Source organism: Centropristis striata, chromosome 15, assembly GCF_030273125.1.
Source record: "Centropristis striata isolate RG_2023a ecotype Rhode Island chromosome 15, C.striata_1.0, whole genome shotgun sequence".
Lineage (NCBI taxonomy): Eukaryota > Metazoa > Chordata > Actinopteri > Perciformes > Serranidae > Centropristis > Centropristis striata.
In genome coordinates, this window is record NC_081531.1 from 23,115,248 (window position 1) to 23,139,370 (window position 24,123).

A 24,123-nucleotide genomic window follows, 5' to 3' on the forward strand; every position below is an offset into this window, starting at 1 on the left:
ATTTTAAAAAGTATGTTTAATATATAAATATTGTCCTTTGAAAAGTATGTCCATCTATATGACTCAATTCTATTGACTTGAACTACTGGAAATGGACTTTACATCATATTCTAATTTATTGAGATTCACCTGTATTATAAAAAAAAAAAGTGGGCTCCACATGCTTTACATTATTTACTCCACAGTCCAAAAACATGCAGCTTAGGTTTAACTGGTGACTCTAAATTGCCTGTAGGAGTGAATGAGAGCGTGAATGGTTGTCTGTCTCTATGGGTGATTGTCATGAAGCCAGCCTAAGTTATGTCTGTGAAGATTATAAGGACATACTTTATTAAACTAAATATATTTCACTTTTATATGAACGAACAATATAGCCATAATGAGGCACAATTCATTGTTTTGTTTTAAAATAATATTTTTTATAGTTTTAAAAATATTTTTGATTCACAAATTCATTACTGTAATGCGTCCAGATAAAAATATCATGTTTTCCCCACACTTATATACAATAAATATTTAATAAACTTTATAAAAGTAAATATAAATTTGTTTAAAAATGAATAATTTAACAGAATATAATCAAACATAATGGTTTTTAACAATGTATAAAGAACAAAATCTGAATAAATATTGATAGTTAAATGTTACGGTAATGATAAAATTGTTTGCATTAAAATATGTGTATATTTTAATAAAATAAATTTTGGTGATACCAGCTACCCTTGAGCATATTTAAGTGCTTGCCAAAGAAAAAAAAACGTGTAACGTAATGAATTTAAAAATGTGTTACGTAATGAATTTTTCTCACTGTGTCTCTAAAAATGTTAATGTTAGATGTGTCAAAAAAATTTAAATAGATTATAAATTCATATGAAACAGTGACTTTAGATTGTATATGTTATAAAGGGTCAAAGAAAATATGTATTCAGTGCTCTTGGATTGTTGCTATGAGCTGTACCATGTTCATTAGAATCTGTCCAGGGTGAACTCCGCCTCTCGCCCAATATCAGTTGGGATTGGATAATAAGTGAATGAATTAATGAATTAATTAACCCTTTACTTCCATCCTCGATTGTTCTCTCCTCTTACCTCTGTGTAAAACAGCCTGCAGTTAAGTTTCACTTCACATTTTTGTCTTATAACCGTTGGTCTCAGCTTAATCAATCAATGTTTTTTCAGAAACAGGAATAACCCGGGCATGTTTAATTATCCAAAAGTGTCAGAAACCAATAAATCCAAATAAACATTGTTTATATTTCATGAATAACTCCATTACCAACCATTTCAATCAATATTTAGTGCAATGGTGTTCCTTACCTCTCACAGATCAGGTTCAATGAGGAGAATTTATTTTATTTTCTCATTAAAAAAAATGCATGTTTAAACTTTTTTTTATGTACATTGGAAAGACCTACACATAAAATACAATGGTTTTACATGACATTTAGTTTTTTTGAAAATTCAATTTCACATTTTTAAATTTGTCTTTTTAAAAAAAAAATACTTTTAACTCTTTTTTTTTTTCGATTTTTAAATGGGCCAATTTGACCGGCAACATAAGAGGAGGGTTAATGTTTTTTCACAATGTGGTTAGTGGAAAGGATTTATTTTTTAGCTAAGTTTTAAATGTGACATGAGAATGAATTGATTTTTTTAAAAATGAAATTACTATTTTGAGCATTTTGGGTGTTTTTTGGCAATTTTTGGGGGCAGAAAGTGTTAATCACCATGAGCCATTCACTGACCATCAATGACAATCAGAAATCAGAAATCTAACAATGTATTTTGCTGTTCAGAAGTGGAATTAAAAATCTCCACACACATACTAAGACACACAGTGCGATAAAAAGGTGTGTCTTAAAACAAGATAAAAACACTAAATCTGATAATTTCACTTGACAATAATTCTTAAATTAATATTAAAAATCTAGAAATAAGCATGTTGTATGCTTAAAATAAGAAATTAACTCTTAAAACAAGAGAAATTAAAGATGCCAGCAGCTGGCCCGAGCAGAGTGCACTGACAATTATTTGTTTCTTACCAAGATAAGTGTATCTTATAATTTATAAGATACACTTAGGATAATTTATCTTGTTTTAAGAGTTAATTTCTATTTTTAAGTGTTCAACATGCTTATTTCTAGATTTAACAATCTTAATTTAAGAAATCTTGTCAAGTGAAATTATCTGTCCATGCAGCAAGATCATTTCCCTCAGATTTAGTGTTTTTATCTTGTTTTCAGATACACCTTTTTTTCCCAGTGCATCATGCTATTCTAAGCCATGAACCTGTGGATTTTGTTTTAATATATTCCATAATTTCTATTTTTTTTAAATCACTGTGAGAGCAGCATTTCACAGTGCTGTAGTTAGAGGTAAAATTCAGTTTTGTCCCCAAAAATAGCTCAGGACAACACAGCTCCATGCCAAGGCTGGAGCCCCCTGCTTGCAGAGAGGCAGGTGTATGGAGCAAAATTTGGCCTCGGGCTGACCTAAAAATCATGCATGGTAAGTCTAATAAACCTCGCTTCTGTCCCTCGCCCGTGCTCCTCTGCTCCTCTTCCCTCCCTTTTAAATCTCTGGCTTTGTTCATGACGTGATCTGGATGAGGAGATGCAGGGAGATCAAAGCTTGTGGCACTTTCCTTAGTGTCAATGAAGTTTTTCCGTTAAATAGATTATTACCAGTCTCCTCCCATACATAGGGGGAATGCACTGCAAAAAGTCAGCTCTTAAAAACAAAAAAAGTACAAAAATTAGGTGTATTTTGCAAAAAAAAAAAAAAAAAAAATAGCAAAATTAACTGCCAATGGAACAATAAAATTTGTCTTGTCAAGACTTTCCAAAACAAGTAAAAAATATCTAATCTCAATGAACCCACAAATACCTTAGAATAAATGTAGTCTTACTAATATCAAGTGCATTTTCTTGATTCTAATGAAATACACCTGACCTATTTTCTCAATATGTTGAAAAATATTCTTGAATTAATAATCAGTAAATGCTAGAGCCATCATCTTGGCATAATGATATGCATAGGCATTATATTTCTAGAAACCAGCAAAGTCAGACTAAAAACTAGTGTACTTTTCCTGATACAGCTACAAAGATTTTTATCTGTATGTAGAATATTTTTCTTAAAATTCTTGAAATAAGGCAAAAGCCGTGGAATCTTTATATCAAACAAGTGAAACAGTCTAAAATAAAAACTGCTGACTAGGAAGAACTATCTTATCACCCAAAAAATAAGCATATATCCCCTTGATCTAACATATTTCATCTTACTTAAATTTCAGTTTTTGCAGTGTGGGAGGTGTTTTCTACATATGTCAGGGTTTTGGATATTTTTTGCATCTGGCTCGTGAAAGCTCATGTGAAGCGAAGGCCTGCATGACTTAATTTGATTTTATTCTAAGAAACGGGCATTTATGCACCACATTCTGCAGTTACATATGATTTTAGGTGATGCATTTATTATCGACTGAGCTTGTAATGTATTAACAGCCGTGAATATGATGGATTGTAATCTAAATTCTGCTTCCCTCCTTTATCTTTCACAGTGAGCTGGACCTATATCCTATGGCTTTCATAATGCAGTGCTGCATTCCTCCTCTTGGCACAGGCTCTCTGCTAAACTGCTGCTAGCACTCACTCTCTCACATCCTCTCTCTCTCTCTCTCTCTCTCTCTCTCTCTCTCTCTCTCTCTCTCTCTCTCTCTCGCGCTCCTATGTTCCCTCAGCTTCGCTCTCCCTCACATAATGCAGAGCCAGCAGAAAGCAGGTATCTCTCTCTCTCTCTCTCTCTCTCTCTCTCTCTCTCTCTCTCTCTCTTTGTCTCTCTCTATCTCTCTCTGTCTCTCTGTCTCACAGAGTAAGGCAGAGGGAGAAGAAATCAGAGAGGGGGTGGAGAGAGGAGAGGCAGAGTAAAGGAAGAAGGGAAGCAAAAAAAGGAGGAAGAATCAAAGGTTTATGGAACAGGAAGGAGGCTGCGGGTGTGCGGGGCTCTGCTACAGCCTGGGCACAGTTGGATCCAAAGGGCATCTGTGAAGTGAATTTTCCAGGCGGTTGTGGCGATATTTTAATGGCTGTACCACATATGAATCGTGCTATTATGCCAGCATTGTGTTGCCAAATTCTGCAGGCTTTCTTGTAATGCTGATGCAGCATAGTGGAGTAGTGGGTGGGATTAAAGGCCTTGTTTTATACTACTGGCACAAACAACAATGTATTCACACCTACTGTATGCATGAAAGTAACACTATGCAACGATGCTATTAGCTGTAAACACTGAGCAAATGTAACTAATCAGAGAGTCATAATGCTGCAGTCAGATATCAGTAAATGTACATGGCAGCTTCCTTCTTTGATACCATATTGTCCCTTGAGCCTAACCCACAATGCAACACTAACATTATGTATGACAGCCACAACATTCTGGAGTGTTTCCTCTTGATGCAAACAACTTTTAGCCATGGCACACTAAAATACATATTATGTATTCATGGCCTTTGGTTACTTAAATGGGACATACAGTCATGGGAAAAAGTATTAGACCACCTTGTTTTCTTCAATTTCTTGTTAATTTTAATGCCTGGTACATTTGTTTGGATAAATTGACAAACAACAAAAAGGGCCAAAAATACAGATGTGTAATAAAGATTTAAAAGAAAAAGATCAGGACAATAAATCCAACACAACCAATACGTGAAATAATATGATTATGAAAAACAGTAACAGTGGAATGTAACTAAGTACATTTACTCAAGTACTGTACTTAAGGGCGATTGTCATAAAGCCAGTCTAAGTTATGTCTGTGAAGATTATCAGGACATACTTTATTAAACTAAATATATTTCCCTTTTATATGAATGAACAATATAGCCATAATGAGGCACAATTCATTGTTTTTGTGTTAAAATAATATTTTCTATATTTTTAAACATATTTTTGATTCACAAATTCATTACTGTAATGCGTCCAGATAAAAATGTCATGGTTTCCCCACACTTATATACAATAAATATTTAATAAATATTTTACAAATACATATACATTTGTTTAAAAATGTATAATTTAACAGAATATAATCAAATATAATGGTTTTCAACAATGTATAAAGAACAAAATCTGAATGAAAATTGATGAGAAAAAAATGGTTAAATGTTACGGTAATGATAGAATCAATTGCATTAAAATATGTGTTTACTTTCATAAAATATATTTTGGTGATACCAGCTACCCTTGAGCATATTTAAGTGCATGAGAAAGAAAAAAAGAAAAAAAAACTTGTTTTTTTTTTAAATATAAAATAATATTTAAATTATTTATATTATATTTATATATATATATATAAAATATATATTTATATATATATATATATTATATTTATAATATTTAAATTTAAATATAAAAATGTGCAATAGTATTGCATTTTGCTCACAGTGTCTAAAATTTTTTCAAATAGATTATAATTTCATATTAAACAGTGACTTTAGATTGTACATGTTATAAAGGGTCAAAGAAAATATGTATTCAATGCTCTTAGATTTTTACTAAGAGCTGCACCATGTTCATGAGAATCAACCTTAAGTACAATTTTGAGGTATTTGTACTTTACTTGAGTATTTCCACATATGTAATTTTATACTCCTACTTGACTACATCTTTGAGGCAAACTACTCCACTACATTTAGCTGACAGCTTTAGTTACTTTTCAGGTGGAAATGGTAGATGGAGTGCTCTTATATATCGCTTTTATCCAAAGCGCTTTACACTACACACTACGCTCATTCACCCGTTCACACACACATTCATACTGGTGGCCGAGGGCACGCTGGTGCCACCTGCACCCATGAACGCAGCATCGGGAGCAATTTGGGGTTAAGTTTCTTGCCTCAGGATACTTCGACATGTAGATGGTCAGGGATCGAACCACCAACTGAGCCACAGCCCCAAGTCGAGATTTAACATGAAAAACATTTACATATTTTCTTATATTATATAAATATATAGTATATTTAGTAGTTAAAATCAGTCCGACCTTTTGAAAATCAAAACACTGCTTACATAAATGCACCCATAATAATAATAATAATCAAATAATATATTTGGAATATATAAAACAATCTGAGTGGGTCCATTCTGCATAATACATAACTTTTACTTTAAGTACATTTTGATGCTGATACTTTTGTACTTTCACTTCAGTAAGGTTCGAATGCAGGACTTTTACTTGTAGTGGAGTCATTTCACAGTGTGTATTAATACTTTTACTGCATAAGAGACCTGAATACTTCTTCCACCACTGATTGATGGTGCAGTGACAAGAGTACACAGCAGGGTTAAATTAACCTGTACTGCATTTAAGACATGATCACTTAATTGTACTCCGGATTTATGTTGATTAAAAAATGTATTAAGGCCAGACTTAACCACAAACAGTCCTTGTTGGATGATAAAAAAAAAGGTATTGGGAAACCAAACAGGTCTAAATTACACAAAAGGGTTTTTAAGAGACTTTTTAAAAAAAGCATCAAGACAATATAATGCCAACTGAAAGAATGCTACATAACAAAGCAATGTGAAGATGATTACCTGCACATGCAGCTTTGTGCATTTTGACTACATTACAAGCTCTGTCTGCACAACGCTGTTTTACAGCAGAAGCATGATACGACTGCAGTGATGTTCAAATGAAGAGAACGGATAGTATGTCACAGGTATATGACCAGTGGTGGAATGTAACTAAGTACATTTACTCAAGCACTGAACTTAAGTGCAATTTTGAGGTACTTTACTTGAGTATTTCCATTTTATGTAACTTTATACTTCTACTTCATTACATTTAGAGGCAAATATTGTACTTTTTACAAATCGAATAGTATATTTGAAATACATAAAACAATCTGTGTAGGTCCATTCTGCATAACAAGTTTACTTTTGATACTTTAAGTACATTTTGATATTGATACTTTTGTACTTTTACTTCAGTAAGTTTTGAATGCAGGACTTTTACTTGTAGTGGAGTCATTTCACAATTCAGTATTAGTAAGGGATCTGAATTTTAAAGAAATTCTAGCGGAAAAAGCCATATTTTGTTCATTGACCAGGTTTATACCCGTTAACACACCACAGTAACGTGGACACTTAAAAGCTAGTGAGAAATTAAATTGTAGGTTACTTATTAATGAAAAAAATACCAATATCATCAACTTTGGCCAACCACATAACTAAATCCTATCGTATATATGAAGAGTGGTGGAAGAAGTATTCAGATCCCTTATTACTCCACTACAGTAAATGTCCTGCATTCAAAACTTACTGAAGTAAAAGTACAAAAGTATCAGCATCAATATATATATATATATATATATATATTCTAAATGTATTATTAGATTATTATTATTATTATTGGTGCATTTATATAAGCAGTGTTTTAATTTTCTAAAGGTAGGTCTGATTCTAACTACTTAATACACTGTTATGAGGCTCAATTAAAAGAAAATATGCATAATCACTTTACATTTAAATTTATCAGGTTTTTTTATGTTAAATCTCCTGAAAAGAGACTAAAGCTAATCTGACTAAGTAGAAGTATAAAGTTATGGATGTGGAAATACTCAAGTAAAGTACAAATACTTGTCCCTTGTTTAGATTGTATGTTGTGTATGATGTTCTGCATTGTTTTTCCATGTTGTAAGGCGACCTTGAGTGCCTTGAAAGGTGCCCTATTAAATAAAATGAATTATTATTATTATTATTAAATACCTCAAAATTGTACTTAAGTACAGTACTTGAGTACATTTACTTAGTTACATTCCACCGCTGTATATGACCTCAGTAATTATTCTAATTTAATGGCAATGTTGGTTATTGACCAATAAGTCAAGACTCACATGGTAATGTTTCCCTCACAGATGTGTAAATACAGACTAGAACAACATGTACACTTTGGCTGGCAACAGATTTAAAACCATGTGACAGCGTGACATTATACCTCAGTAACATGAGGTATTATGCCATATGCTTGATCTTGGATAAATTAAATGTTTATGAATAAGTCTACTTTATGTATTAGTGGCAAATAAATTACAGGATAAAATAATGTACTATATATAATTGTTTTCATGCTAATTGAATAGTGTATATTTAACATGAACAACCACACTACCCTCACATATTTTTTGTGTTTATTCTTGATTTTGTATATCATATGATAAAAAATGAAAATGTCCTCAAAACTCCAGTGAGTTTTAATATATATACTGTAGGTTCATCTCAATACATTAGAATATGATGGTAGTTCAAGTCAAACAGCCCCGACCAAGTATTGAGTCATATAGATGGATATACTTTTCAGAGACAACATTTACATATTAAACAGACTTTATAAAATTGGTCTTTTGTAATATTCAAATTTTTTTTGAGACACTGAATTTTAGGTCTTCATTAAATGTAAGTCATAATCATTATAATTAGAAGAAATTAAATAAATGAAGACATGACATGTTTCATTCTAGGTGTAATGGATCTATATAATGTGTTAATTCCACTTTTTTAAATGAATACTGACATAAATTAAGTTTTCTATGATATTCTAATTTATTGAGATGCACCTGTATGATCCTTGCTCTTCAGTGTTGTCTTTTATTTTGTTGACATTATGTGTGAAGTTAAACATTGCTATATTGAGAGAAGAGAGGAAAATTAAGAGGAACTTGTAAATTATGAAACTGATTTCAAGCTTTAGCAACATTTGTGATTATACAAAGTCGCCCCATAAAGATGTAATAATTTAATTTTCAGGCACAATCCTCCGTAAATCGTGGTTTCACTTTCATTGTGATATGCTTGGAAGAGATTGATTTAATAAAGTTTTGAGAAGATCTACATTTTATCTGTCAAGAGTAAATCACATTGTCATAATCATTTCATGGAAAGAGGTTCAAATCCCATGAAAAGAACAGAACCAACATTAAATTGATTCTACTTATAGTGAAAACAGCAATAGCATGTACACCATCCTGCAAATCCACCACTGAAAATAGTCCCCTACAAACAGACAGAGTGGTTAAGTTAAAGACATTTTAACTTGTCATAGTAGTGAAAAAACACAGGTTTTACTTACATTAAAGTGGAATGATTATGCTGACATATTAGGTTCATACTTGTATTTTGGGTTTTTCTAATAAATGTGTTTACATGCTTTGATGTTCAAAAAAACAAATTAAACTTCTCATAGTGTCTGTCTGAACATACCTGTATTCACCCTCTGTCTGAAATACTCCGTTTTAATGCCTGTCTCTTTAAGACCCCTGGAAAAAAAGCCCAGTCTGCTCTGATTGGTGATTGTTTCTGGGTCTTCCACATCTGGGGCTTAATTGATTTTATAATTTACAACTGTGCTTATCACAATGTGATAAAATGTGAAATGTCAAAATGTCCTAATGCATTCTTAATTTTGGTCTTAAAATTGAGATTGCAAAACAGCCAAACATATTAAAATAGTGCTAATTTTGTTGCATGAATTAAAGTGAATTTTTGATTTTGATAACTTTTTATTTTAAGATCACCACAGAACGCCACAGGAGATCTTTTCTGCCTGTGGCCATCAAACTGTATAACTCCTCCCCTTTCTGCAGGAAGGAAAGCTAATATGTCAGAAAAAATGACTAATATTAACATCATGTGCAATACCATTTTCAACACCACAGACTATATTATGGTCATCATCATGGGCAATATATTTAGGGCCATGGGGCAATCGCACCGAGCACTGGTCCCATACAGCAATAGCTGTAGGGACCAGTGCTTGGATAAAAATCTAGAAAATAATCAAGAAAAATCTAGAAAAGCTCTAGATCTCTAGGTTTTTTCCCCAATATCACTTTCTAGAGTTTTCTAGGTCCTTCTCTAAATTTTTCTAAAGCTTTTCTAGATATTTCTAGACTTTTTTTCAATTTGTTTCCTAGTTTTTCCTAGAGCTTTTCTAGATTTTTCTGGATTATTTTCTAGATTTTTCTTGATCCTTCTCTAGATTTTTTGAAAGCATTTCTAGATATTTCTAGATCTTTTTCTGGATTTTCTAGATTTTTTTCTAGAATCTAGAAATGCTTTAGAAAAATCTAGAAAAAGATCAAGAAAAATCTAGAAAATAATCCAGAAATATCTAGAAAGATTTTGGAAAAATTAAAAGGATCTAGAAAAATCTACAAAATTATCTAGAAATGCTCTTGTAAAAACTAGAAAAGAAGTCCAGAAATCAGAAATCCAGAAAAAGATCTAGAAATATCTAGAAATGCTTTCTAGAATCTAGAGAAGGATTAAGAAAAACCTAGAAAATAATCAAGAAAAATCTAGAAAAGCTCTAGATCTCTAGATTTTTTTTCAATATCACCTTCTAGGTTGTTCTAGATCCTTCTCTAAATTTTTCTAAAGCTTTTCTAGATATTTCTAGACTTTTTTCTCAATGTGTTTCCTAGTTTTTCCTAGTATGTTCGTGTCACAGTGTGTGACATCATCGCAAGAGTGTAGAGGGAGAGAAAAAATTGTCAAAAAATCTGCGCTCAAGGGTACAAATTCCACTCTACAGAAATAATTTATACACAGAAACGTAGGAAAATTTGTCTTCTCCCTCACAATCCTCTGGTAAAGCTGTCAGAGTTATAGTTTGGGCGTAGGACGCACAGACGCGCCACCAACACACACCAACAGCCTCATTGGCTCCCATATTAAAAACATAGGAAGATTTCTGAAAAAGGGAGATGTAACAGTTTTTTTAGATCGCTCTAACAAAGCTATTTTTTTATTTTTCTTAAAAAAAAACCATATGTAGACGTTCAGGAAAAACCCAGGACGCTCAAAATTAATTTGGATCAATGATAGGTATTATGGTTTTGCCAAAAATGCTTTCTGTTTGAGGCCAGAAATTCCAGTCTGTCCACCTCTGTCCAGGAACATTCGGCATCTCATCATAGTGGACACACACCCGCAGTAGCCCCCGTGGCCCTTTCAGAATTTCCCCTGAGGAAATTTTCTAGTTTATTTTAATATTGTTATATTTTTATTATATATTGTTATTGTTGCCTACAGTGATGGGAAAAAAATATTAGACTTAGATTCATTTTAATGCTTGGTACAACTAAAGGTACATTTGTTTGGAAAAATATAATGATTGTATTAAAAACTCTTATCAGCTATTTTTGTGTTATGATTGTCTTAACTATGCACCTTATGCAGTGGCACTTTCAATTTAGTTGTATAGTTGCCTATATAATGACAATAAAGGCTATTTAATTTGATTTCATATGCAATTTTTATTTAAGATATATATTTTTTATTATTTAAATGTGCACTTTATGGAGCTTTGATTTTAAAAAAAGGTACTCCTGTTGTTATACAGTATTTATGCTCACTTAAATAAATAGTTTCAATAATAGTACTTGTGACATGTCATATTTCACTTTGACTGAACATTTGCATTTGCTCCCACTTGTAAATTTGTAAAATTGTAAAAAATGTCGTTGATTTTATGGTGAAAAACTGCTAAACCATTACAGTTAAAGACGATAAATGATAAACGGGTTAATTCAGTTTCAGTAACAATGAAACACCGTAAATGTATGTATCAGCCAAAACAGTATGTTTTACTTCTTTTTTTTTTTTTTAATATACTGTAATATTTAACGGAAAAATCTGCAATTTATGCAGCATTTATAAAGTATTTTCTTGTCAATCATATGGCAGAACAGAGTTTCTTTTGATGGAAAATCTTTTTATTTTTTAAGGTAGAATATGTGTAACCTTACTTAATGGAAAAAATATGTTTTGGGTTATTTTAATCATTAGGGCCCGAGCAGGCAACGACCTGCGAGGTCCCTATTGTATTTCGAATGATTATTTATTATTATTATTTTTATTCTTTGTCCAAAATGATCGCATATTTCACTGCCTGAACATACCCCAAAACTCATGAAACTTTAAATATAAATCACACATGGTGAAAAATTTTATAATCTATTGTCATCCTGAATTTCCACCACTAGGTGGCGCTATAATAAAGGAAAGTGCGTTTTGGCTAATAACTCCCACATACTTTATCGCACATTCAAAAAACTCATATCCACGCGTTCACTGAGTTGTGCTGAATCTCGTGATATAAGCCACTCCCATTTTCGCCTAGAGTTTTTTTTCGCAAATTCGCGAAATGTCGCAAACCTACTTTTTCGAACTCCTCCTAGGCAATTTCATCGTTTTGCACCAAACTTTGCACACAGCATCTATGGACCCTCATGACAAAAAGTTATTAAAAGAATTTTGATTACCCAAAGAATACTCAAGTTATTAAATAACAACTTCCTGTAGGTGGCGCTATTATCAACACAAAACACAAAGTGTTGCATATCTCCACATTGGTGTGTCTGAATGACATGAAACTCAGGTTACTACTTCCCCATGAGCCCCTGAGGCTTGCTGCAAAATTTTGGCCGATGAACACTAGGTGGCGCTCTTTAAATTGAAGTATTTTATATCTCCAAATCGGTTGGTCGGATTAACACCAAACTTGGTATACTCATTGTCAATGCCCTCCTGAGGATAACCCTTGAAGGTTTTATTGATCGGCCCCTAGGTGGTGCTCTGGCGGCAGTTTAATTTAATGAGTCCCACTGTGCCCAGACCAAAAGACTTAAGGCAATGAAATTCATAGGGGTGGTATAGACTGGTCCTTGTAATTAGGGCCCGAGCAGGCAACGACCTGCGAGGTCCCTATTGTATTTCGAATGATTATTTATTTTTTTTTTAATTATTATTATTCTCGTACCCAAATGATTGCATTTTTCACTGCCTGAACATACCCCAAAACTCATGAAACTTTGAATATAAGTCACACATGGTGAAAAATTTTATAATCTATTGTCATCCTGAATTTCCACCACTAGGTGGCGCTATAATAAAGGAAAGCGCGTTTAGGCTAGTAACTTCCACATACTTTATCACACATTCAAAAAACTTATATCCACGCGTTCACTGAGTTGTGCTGAATCTCGTGATATAGGCCACTCCCATTTTCGCCTACCGTTTTTTTTCGCAAATTCGCCAAATGTCGCAAACCTACTTTTTCGAACTCCTCCTAGGCAATTTCATCGTTTTGCACCAAACTTTGCACACAGCATCTATGGACCCTAAAGACAAAAAGTTATTAAAAGAATTTTGATTACTCAAAGAATACTCAAGTTATTAAATAACAACTTCCTGCAGGTGGCGCTATTATCAAGACAAAACACAAAGTGTTGCATATCTCCACGTTGTTGTGTCTGAATGACATGAAACTCAGGTTACTACTTCCCCATGAGCCCCTGAGGCCCGCTGTAAAATTTGGGGCGATGACCACTAGGTGGCGCTCTTTAAATTGAAGTATTTTATATCTCCAAATCGGTTGGTTGGATTAACACCAAACTTGGTATACTTATTGTCAATGCCCTCCTGAGGATAACCCTTAAAGATTTCATTGATCGGCCCCTAGGTGGCGCTCTGGCGGCAGTTTAATTTAATAAGTGTCACTGTGCCCAGACCATAAGACTTAAGGCAATGAAATTCATAGGGGTGGTATAGACTGGCCCCTGTAACGCACAAACCCCAACGGCAGCATGCCCCGACACGCGTGTACTGCGAGGGCCCGTTCAGTACTGCGCGCAGTCCTAGTTTAAGTTATTATTATAGGCTATACAACAATTATTTCATTATTATTTATGGAACTTTCACTATAATTTATGTATTCATTTTCATGTGTTATATTTAGGGCCCGAGCAGGCAACGACCTGCGAGGTCCCTATTGTATTTCGAATGATTATTTATTATTATTATTATTATTATTATTTTTATTCTTTGTCCAAAATGATTGCATTTTTCACTGCCTGAACATACCCCAAAAGTCATCAAACTTTAAATATAAGTCACACCTGGTGAAAAATTTTATAATCTATTGTCATCCTGAATTTTCACCATTAGGTGGCGCTATAATAATGGAAAGTGCGTTTTGGCTAATAACTCCCACATACTTCATCGCACATTCAAAAAACTTATATCCACGCGTTCAGTGAGTTGTGCTGAATCTCGTGATATAAGCCACGCCCATTTTCGCCTGGACTTTTTTTTTCGCAAATTCACGAAATGTCGCAAACCTACTTTTTCGAACTCCTCCTAGGCAATTTCATCGTTTTGCACCAAACTTTGCACACAGCATCTATGGACCATCATGACAAAAAGTTATTAAAAGAATTTTGATTACTCAAATAATACTCAAGTTATTAAATAACAACTTCCTGCAGGTGGCGCTCTTTTCAACACAAAACACAAAGTGTTGCATATCTCCACATTGGTGTGTCTGAATGACATGAAACTCAGGTTGCTGCTTCCCCATGAGCCCCTGAGGCTCGATGCAAAATTTTGGGCGATGACCACTAGGTGGCGCTCTTTAAATTGAAGTATTTTATATCTCCAAATCGGTTGGTCGGATTAACACCAAACTTGGTATACTTATTGTCAATGCCCTCTTGAGAATAACCCTTGAAGGTTTTATTGATCGGCCACTAGGTGGCGCTCTGGCGGCAGTTTAATTTAAAAAATGCCACTGTGCCCAGACCATAACACTTAAGGCAATGAAATTCATAGGGGTGGTATAGACTGGCCCCTGTAACGCACAAACCCTGACGGCAGCATGCCCCGACACGCGTGTACTGCGAGGGCCCGTTCAGTACTGCGCGCAGTCCTAGTTTTTATTATTCTTCTTCCCAAATGATCGCATATTTCACTGCCTGAACATACCCCAAAACTCATGAAACTTTAAATATAAGTCACACCTGGCGAAAAATTTTATAATCTATTGTCATCCTGAATTTCCACCACTAGGTGGCGCTATAATAAAGGAAAGTGCGTTTTGGCTAATAACTCCCACATACTTTATCGCACATTCAAAAAACTTATATCCACGCGTTCACTGAGTTGTGCTGAATCTCGTGATATAAGCCACGCCCATTTTCGCCTGGAGTTTTTTTTCGCAAATTCACGAAATGTCGCAAACCTACTTTTTCGAACTCCTCCTAGGCAATTTCATCGTTTTGCACCAAACTTTGCACAGAGCATCTATGGACCCTCATGACAAAAAGTTATTAAAAGAATTTTGATTACCCAAAGAATACTCAAGTTATTAAATAACAACTTCCTGCAGGTGGCGCTATTTTCAACACAAAACACGAAATGTTGCATATCTCCTCATTGGTGTGTCTAAATGACATGAAACTCAGGTTACTACTTCCCCATGAGCCCCTGAGGCTCGCTGCAAAATTTTGGACGATTACCACTAGGTGGCGCTCTTTAAATTGAAGTATTTTATATCTCCAAATCGGTTGGTTGGATTAACACCAAACTTGGTATACTTATTGTCAATACCCTCCTGAGGATAACCCTTAAAGATTTCATTGATCGGCCCCTAGGTGGCGCTCTGGCACCAGTTTAATTTAATAAGTGTCACTGTGCCCAGACCATAAGACTTAAGGCAATAAAATTCATAGGGGTGGTATAGACTGGCCCCTGTAACGCACAAACCCCGACGGCAGCATGCCCCGACACGCGTGTACTGCGAGGGCCCGTTCAGTACTGCGCGCAGTCCTAGTTAGTTGATATTACTTGTCCCCTTGCTAAAGTTAATTAGTTCCTACCTGCCCTTGTTTTGGGGGACAAGTATAGGTGAAGGGTAGTCAAGCAGATGCAGTAGTTTCGCGGGGTTTCTCTTGTGTTGTGACCCGTGAAGTAGAAAGCTGTATGCTGTCGTGCTGATGTTGGTTATTAAAGAAGATTCAGAATAAAGTGTGGAGTTATCTTATCCGAGAGACTGGAGAACGCTACCCCGACAAGAATTAGAATTAGGGTTACATATGGAATAAAATGGCAATCTTAAATGAGAAATCAACAGTGCTGATATCATTTTACCGTAATAGTAAAAAAAAGTTTTTATGTATTTATTACGGTAAAGTTCTGGCTTCAGGTTTTTTTTACAGCCTATATTGTATATCGATATTCAGCCTTAATATATTGGGATATGACTTTTGGTCCATATCGCCCAGCCCTATAGCATCCATATATAAATATATGTAAGTGGTGTTCATTAGTGTGTCACTGATCTACGTGCTTTCATGATTTGTCTGTGTATTGACCCCTGAGCCCACAGTGAAGCTTGGCACAAGGTCAGCTGTGACTCCTCGCACTGTAACAGAGAAGCACCCACACACACACACATACACACGTGCGCGCATGCACGCGGGGCGGCCTGGAGCTGTGCGCCTAGCTTCATGTGCTGAGTAAGTACTGAGAGAACAGAGGTGAGGGGCCGAGGCGGGAACCCTTCCAAAAGGACGCAGAGTTCTCCGATAGCGGCAGGACGCGGCGTCATCTTTTCTCTCTGTCTCTCAGGTAACGACAGAGAGAGAGAGAGAGAGATGGGGGTAGATTAAGTGATGTTATGGAGACATAAGGGTCTCTGTAAGCATCTGTACTGTACCAGGGCTACACACACACTGTAAACTTTAGGAAATCGTGCCAGGCAGCTCAGGAGATTGGGCCTCCAAGGAGCAGCCATCTTCTGCACTCAGTGTCAATCCTTTCACTTGATTTATCTGCTGTTTGGCATGAAAGGTTATACAAATACTCTGATGATTCAGAAGTAAAGCACTATCCTGTTTCAGTCCATTTCATTTCAAGCTGAGATGTCATTGTAGTTAGAGGACCTCTCTGTGTCCCTGTCATTACAGTCTTGTGACGGGCAGAACATTAACATTCTTTCTTTTAAATATTAGATTTTTATTTTTATTTTAATGTGCTCATACAGTTATGAATGCTGTATGTTTAGATTGATATTTGGAGGTATTTTGTGAATTGAAAATGAAAGAGTAATATTACGGTATATAGCCAAACAGCAGATACACACACATACACACACACACACACACACACACACACACACGCACACACACACACACACACACACACACACATATATGTATATATATATAACATATTTTATGTTATATATATAACATATTTTATGTTATATATATAACATAAAAAAATATTAGACCACCATTGTTTTCTTCACTTTATTGTTCATTTTAATGCCTGGTACAACTAAAGGTACATTTGTTTGGACAAATTTGATGGTAACAACAAAAATAGCTGATAAGAGTTCAATTTAAGAGCTAGACATTTAACATGGCTTTCTTGATAATAAAAAACAATTTTCAAGAAAACCATGGAAAATGTCTAGATTTTATATTTGTCTACATATAAATGTACCTTGAGTTGTACCAGGCATTAAAATTAATAAGATATTAGATAAAACAAGGATGGTCTAATATTTTTTTCTCATAACTGTATATTCTACATATATTGTTAGATTATTTGTATTGATGCATTATATAAGCAGTGTTTTAATTTTGTAAAGATAGGGCTCATTTTAACTACTTAATATGCTGTAATGAGGTTTAAAATGTCTAATCACTTTCACTTTATCATGTTTTTTAAGTTAAATCTCAACCTGAAATGTAACTAAACTTGAAATGTAGTGGAATAAAAGGTACAATATTTGCCTCAAAATGCTCTTTAATTAAACTCTGATCAGATATCATTATATTTGTCCAAACAAATGTACCCTTAGTTGTACCAGACATTAAAATGAACAATAAACTGAAGAAAACAAGGGTGGTCTAATCATTTTTTCTGTTATTATGCCTGTTTAATAAAGGCAACTGGGCTGAGCATGCAATCATTCACTCATTCACTTCATACAGTGATACTCAACTCATGGCCTGTTGACCAAATCTGGACCACAATAAGGTGCTAAGTGGCCTGCTGACCATTTTCTAATTTACAATGAAAATAAATTGATTCACAATGGGATTACATTGTACTAGAGCTTGTTCATTAAGCCCCCCAGCAGATGTCCAGTTTATGCTTATGGTTTATGTTCCAACATTTGAGTGACTGCATGGTGGAGGACGTTCCAGCTATGTTTAATGTTGTTTAAATAATTATTTTTGCAGCTATTAAATGCAGTAAAAAAAAAAAGATTTCTCTGTCGTATAGGCTCATAAACCTTCATTTAAGTATCAAGTACATATGTCAGTTGATAAGAAATTAATAATTTAAAAAGAAATATGTGTAATGGGCCTTTTAAAGTTTGATAATTTTATCAGATAAACATGTGTTTGTTTATTTATTAGCCTATTATTTTGCCTACAGGAAAAGCAAGTAGTGCATGTTTGGGACACAGCCCTTGTTATGGGCAGGAAAGTACATTTACTCAAGTACTTAAGTATGATTTTGAGGGTACCTGTACTTTACTTGATTATTTCCATTTTATGTAACTTTATACTTCTACTCCACTACATTTAGCTGACAGCTTTAGTTCATTTTCAGGTTGGGATTTAACATAAAAACTTGATCAATTTAAAGTGATTCAACATTGTTTTTTCATTTAACCTCATAACAGTACATTGAGTAGTTTAAATGAGTCCTATCTTTATTCAATTAAATGACACCAATGCATCAATTACTAATAACATTTACTCAAGTACACTTTTGAGGTACTTGTACTTTACTTGAGTATTTCCATTTTATGTAACTTTATACTTCTACTCCACTCCATTTTGAGGCAAATATTATACTTTTACTCCACTACATTTAGCTGACAGCTTTAGTTATTTTTCAGGTTGAGATTTAACATAAAACATGTGATCAATGAAAAAATGATTATGCACTTTTATTAATTAACATAACAGTATATTAAGTGGTTAAAATGAGCCCTATCTGGATGGCAGTATTTTTGGAATATATAAAACAATCTGATTGGGTCCATTCTGCATAATGAGTACTTTTACGCAGAATGCTGATACTTTTGTACTTTTACTTCAGTAAGTTTTGAATGCAGGACTTTTACTTGTAGTGGAGTAACTTCACTGTGTGGTATTAGTACTTTTACTGAAGTAAATTATCTTAATACTTCTTCCACCACTGGTTATGGGTTAGAAGGTGTCATGGTGGCTTAATGGTTGAAGAGCTATACCATATAACTGTGGTGTGGATGGTTCCACATCCTGGTCCAGAACCTCCTCGTATGTTGTACTTCTGTCTTTATCTCTACTGTAAACTGTCCCATAAAGGCACAAGCAGGCCCCAGGACATGTCCAGGCACGCCACTGTTACTATCTCACTATTGAACAGCCTGAACAGGTACTAACACATTATTTGTCTTTGAAAAAAATTATTTGGACACCTGCAGTGTAGCTGCCAAATTCAATGACCAGAACTTGAAAAATCAGCAATCTCTCCATAACCTATGCATCATTCATTTCAACCATCCCAATTATGATTGCGATTCCTGATGCATATATAGCATATTACAAAACTATTTGAAACTAGGGATGGGTGTTTGGAAGAAACCTGCGAACTCGAACATTTATAACGTTAACGATCAATTCATCGATTATTCACCATAATACATGGGTAAAATAAAAGATATTGGATAGTAATGTGAAAAAGCCTGTTTTGATAACAGACACTTTTATTTTGAAAGGACGAAAAAAAACTTGATCCTGTTGATCGTTAAACTAACTCAAGTCAGATGATACTGTAAAGACACTGTCAAGGAGTTCAATGTTTTAAGTTTTAGCCCCAATAGCCCTTGACAACTATTAATGGATCATCGATTAATTATTCCCATCCCTAGTTGCCACATTTTCTACATTGACATGTAGACATATTTAGGCAGTTGTTGCCAATTCTGGAATAGCATCTTATTCTGCAGGATATTCACCATGTGAAGGGACGTGCACATACATCTGCATTAGCAGAACAGCCAACAACTGTGAAATGATCTGTGATTGGCCAAAGGCTCCTGTCAAGGGTTAGATTTTTTTTATAGCCTGAAAACAGACAAGGAGAGATCCAGAACTCTAGTTTTCTCTCAGACCATTCCAATAAAAAAGATCCTGGAAGATTTTTATGGAATTACCAGCCATGGTGCAGGAAAAACATCCTACCCCAGCTTTAATTCAATAAAGAAAATCTATACCCAGTAACCAATAAAAGAAAATTATGTATGCTAAGCAGACACTAACTAACACTCATGGAAAAAAATATTAGACCACCTTATTTTCTTCAATGAAAACAAAAAAATAGCTGATAAGAGTTTCATTTAAGAGGTGATATCTAGACATTTTACATTTGACATTTTACGTTTTCTTGATTATACCCAAATTCATTATCAAGAAAACCATGGACAATGTCTAGATATCAGCTCTTAAATTAAACTCTTATCAGCTATTTTTGTTGTTATCAATATATTTGTCCAAACAAATGTACATTTAGTGGTACCAGGCATTAAAATGAACAATAAATTAGAGAAAACAAAGTGGTCTAATATTTTTTTCCATGACTGTAGTTTCTTCAACAAATTTGCTTTAATATATATATGTGTGTGTGTGTGTGTGTGTGTGTGTGTGTGTCTGCTGTTTGGCTATACACCGTAATATAACTCTTTTATTTTCAATTCACAAAATACCTCCCAATATCAATCTAAACATACCACATTCATAGAATGAGATGCATAGACCTAGGTGATTTGAAATGGCCAAAACAACTATAACTAATTCATAATAAGAAAAGACACAATCAAAGAGTCAACTGACAAATCAACAGTATAAACTGACTAGAAGTGTCAGCACTACATTATAAAAATAAAACTGTAAATGAAAGTGTAAAAATAGATCAGGCAAACCATATTTGGTTCACATAATGAGTTTTTGGATTGGATTTACATCCAGTTAACTTGATCTTGAATTTACAGTGTACACAAACTGGTGACATTAATGCCACACTGAGTCCCATACTGCACTCACAATGAACTCCAAACCTGTATCTTTTTGACATTTAATGTTTTATAGTTCCATTTGAGCTCTGTTACATTTGATTACTACCTTTTCCCATATTCCAGCCTCTGCACTTTTGACATTGTAAAAAATCTTGGGTGTTTCCTCCATGAATAAAAAACACTGTAATGTACTCTTCAACTGGCAATATCTGAATAAACACAATATCCTGAACTACTAAGCCATAAGACAGGACATAACCATATGGCTATGACTAAACCTGGGAACCTGGAAACTATCAATAGCACAGAAAGCCCTTGTCATGCAGTCATGTAACCTACAGTCATGGGAAAAAAATGATTAGACTTCCTTGTTTTCTTCAATTTCTTGTTCATTTTAATGTCTGATTCAACTAAAGGTACATTTGTTTGGATAAATATAATGATAACAACAAAAATAGCTCATAAGAGTTTAATTTAAGAGCCGATATCTAGACATTTAACTCTCTGAAATCTTAGGCTATTATGTCCTTTAAAAAAATCTGTTAAAAATCTTTACCATGCCATGTTGGTATCAGTTTTTTCAGCGTTACCTCACTTATATGTCCTGATCATTAATTTTTAACTTAATGTTGAACTGTTGAACCCAAAAGAAACAAAGGAAAACATAATTTCTGATCTTGAAACTTATATTTCAATACACTCCATTCAATACAATACATTTTAAAAGTTGCAAAGCAAATATGAACACAGGTTGCAAATATTCCATATAACAGGTAAAATGAGGATAATCTCTAGTTCTATATTTTTATGCAAAATATATTTGACATTATCTCCAGTTTAACTTGCCGAATATAATCCAAAAGAAAATCTGGCATGGATGGTTTCAAGCCAGAACTTTAGAGAGAAGCTGATGGCAATACTCGACGTTGCTTTATTTTTATTTCTTCGAAGTAATGTGTCTGTGTTTTCATGGACTCCAGAGGGTTAACATGGTTTTCTTCATAATAACCAAAATCATTATCAAATCCTTATCAAGATAGAAGATTTTTTCCATGACTGTATGTGCAAACATTGATTGGTATGCAGAAGTTTGAGATGTTTTGCATCGTGACTGAACTCAGTGGAGGTGTGTGTTGGCTCCATGGGATGGTCTAGACTTTGATAAACCTTAAAATACATTTCACACATGGACAACCAAGATGGCTAATGAGGATTTCCTCATTAGGTAATATACAGTAGTCAGGGCTCATCTTCATGGGCCATGGTTATAATTAGTTACACTGCTATCCTATGAATATTTAATAATACTGTATATATACTACAAAAACAAATGTGTAAAAATCTATACAGGCTGATGATTTTTTTAATGTATTCAATAAAAAATTAATAATTAAAAACAAAAACAAAATCTCAGGATATTATCAGAGATGTAAACACATTTTTGCAAAGTCTCAGCAACACTGCAATGACATTATTCAGCGTTTTATTATAAATGTGTCATAGAGCCACTTGTGATGTATTTTAGTCACAGTATTTCAGGTAGAAGACTGAGTCACTCATTTGTTTTCTGGACTGAAGTGAGAAAACTGAGTATCAAATAATGAAAAACATTGCTGACAGAACACTTTACACAATAAATCATTGAGCATGGATGGATTTTGCTCCTGTGCAGCGTTTGGCCACTGAATGCATGAAAGGAAATGAGTAATCTGCTCATTAACCTGTCTTAGTTTCCTAATGGGAAAATAATGATTAAAATATTTATAAAAATGGGATTCCAGCTGCAAAATTGGTTTGGTGTCTGGCTTCTAGCTTCCATATGATGCTTGTGGGCCGAATGCTGATCCTGATTCAACAAAATCACACTCAGATCTCATCAATCTGAATCAATTATTATACAGTGCATGCCTAAAGTCAGCAATTCTGTTGCCTAAATTACATTACAGAACAAACTATACGATTCACATAATGCACATGTCTGCATTAAAAGCAAAAGTTATGGTTTATGCAAGCTTTCCTTTGAATTAATGCCAAATCCACCTAAAACTGATATTCTCTTCATGCTCTCCTCATCAGCAGCTTGACATGTGACTGAGCTGATGGTCACATTTTTCTGAATACTAGCAGCAGCAGCAGTATATGTGTGACTTAAACCGGCCAAATGCAGCGTGCCATTAGCAGAAATGGAGTCTCATTGACTAATTTACATCTCAAGAGCCCACCTGAGCTTCAGTGAGGCAGAGGGCATGGAGAACATTCTGTGTGGATGCAATCATGCTCTGTCAGGGTAGCAAAGCCTGATGGGAATCTGGGGCAATAAAAAAAGCAAACCTGGGAATGTTTTCATGCTGGGGGCTAACAGACACCATGTGTAAATGAAAGGAATCTGCATTCTATGTAAGTGTGGCCTTCACTCGTGTCCTCTACATGATTCACTGTAACCTCCATAGCTGAGCCTTGGATTCAGGTGGTCTAACCTCTGTTCAGAAGGACCGAATCACACGGATCACACCACCTGTGAACCTGAACCACACGGCCATGATAGCAATATAACCTTGAGAATGTAATTCAGGATGTCCCCGAGCAAAGTGATGAAATGAAAGCTGAGTGATGACATGTCTCCCACTTTCACCTATTGGATATGACTGCCACCACACCCACTGTTACTCAGTCATGTTCTCTCTTTAGTATGGTACCCTCCCCCCCATCCCGACTCACCTGCTCTGCCTATCTGACCTCCCCATCCCTCCCTCCATCACCTCCACTCACCTGTTCTATCTTGGCAAGCCATTCTTTATTGCGGGCCAGTTCCGCCATAAAGGCCTGGTGCTTCAGCCACTTCCTGTGTAGCTTTTGAGCCTCATCCCGCGCCGTGTCTCGGGCCATAAGCATCTTCTCTTCCACCCGCTGTCCCAATCACTCAGCTAGGGGAGACAAAAATAGCCACCATCAGGAGCCCAACGCTCGAGCCAGCCCTTCTTCCCCCCTTTCCCACAGGACGTCCTGCCTGCCTCCTCTACGCAAGAGCCACCCGCTCTGCTCTGCTCTGCAGGGGCCTGGGTACCTGTGCTGTCACCACCCACCCCAACCCCCACCAGACACCCTTTTCTGGAGAAAAAAAAATCAAGATAAGCACCTCAGCAGCAATGGTAGCAATGGAAGCACTCAAGCCCTTCCTTTGGGTCGCCCCTGGGTCCTCATGCC

The 24,123-nt window shown here is 34.9% G+C and overlaps 1 protein-coding gene across 1 annotated transcript in view; it reads right to left on the reverse strand.

The window, feature by feature from the left end:
- sptbn4a (spectrin, beta, non-erythrocytic 4a) overlaps positions 1-23,859 on the reverse strand; it is a 62,369-nt gene extending 38,510 nt beyond the window's left edge. Inside the window, exon 1 of the mRNA XM_059352258.1 lies at positions 23,689-23,859. Within this exon, the coding sequence (XP_059208241.1) occupies positions 23,689-23,811 (123 nt within the window). The 5' untranslated portion in view covers positions 23,812-23,859. The remainder of the gene's footprint in view (positions 1-23,688) is intronic.
- Between the last annotated feature and the right edge of the window lie 264 nt (positions 23,860-24,123).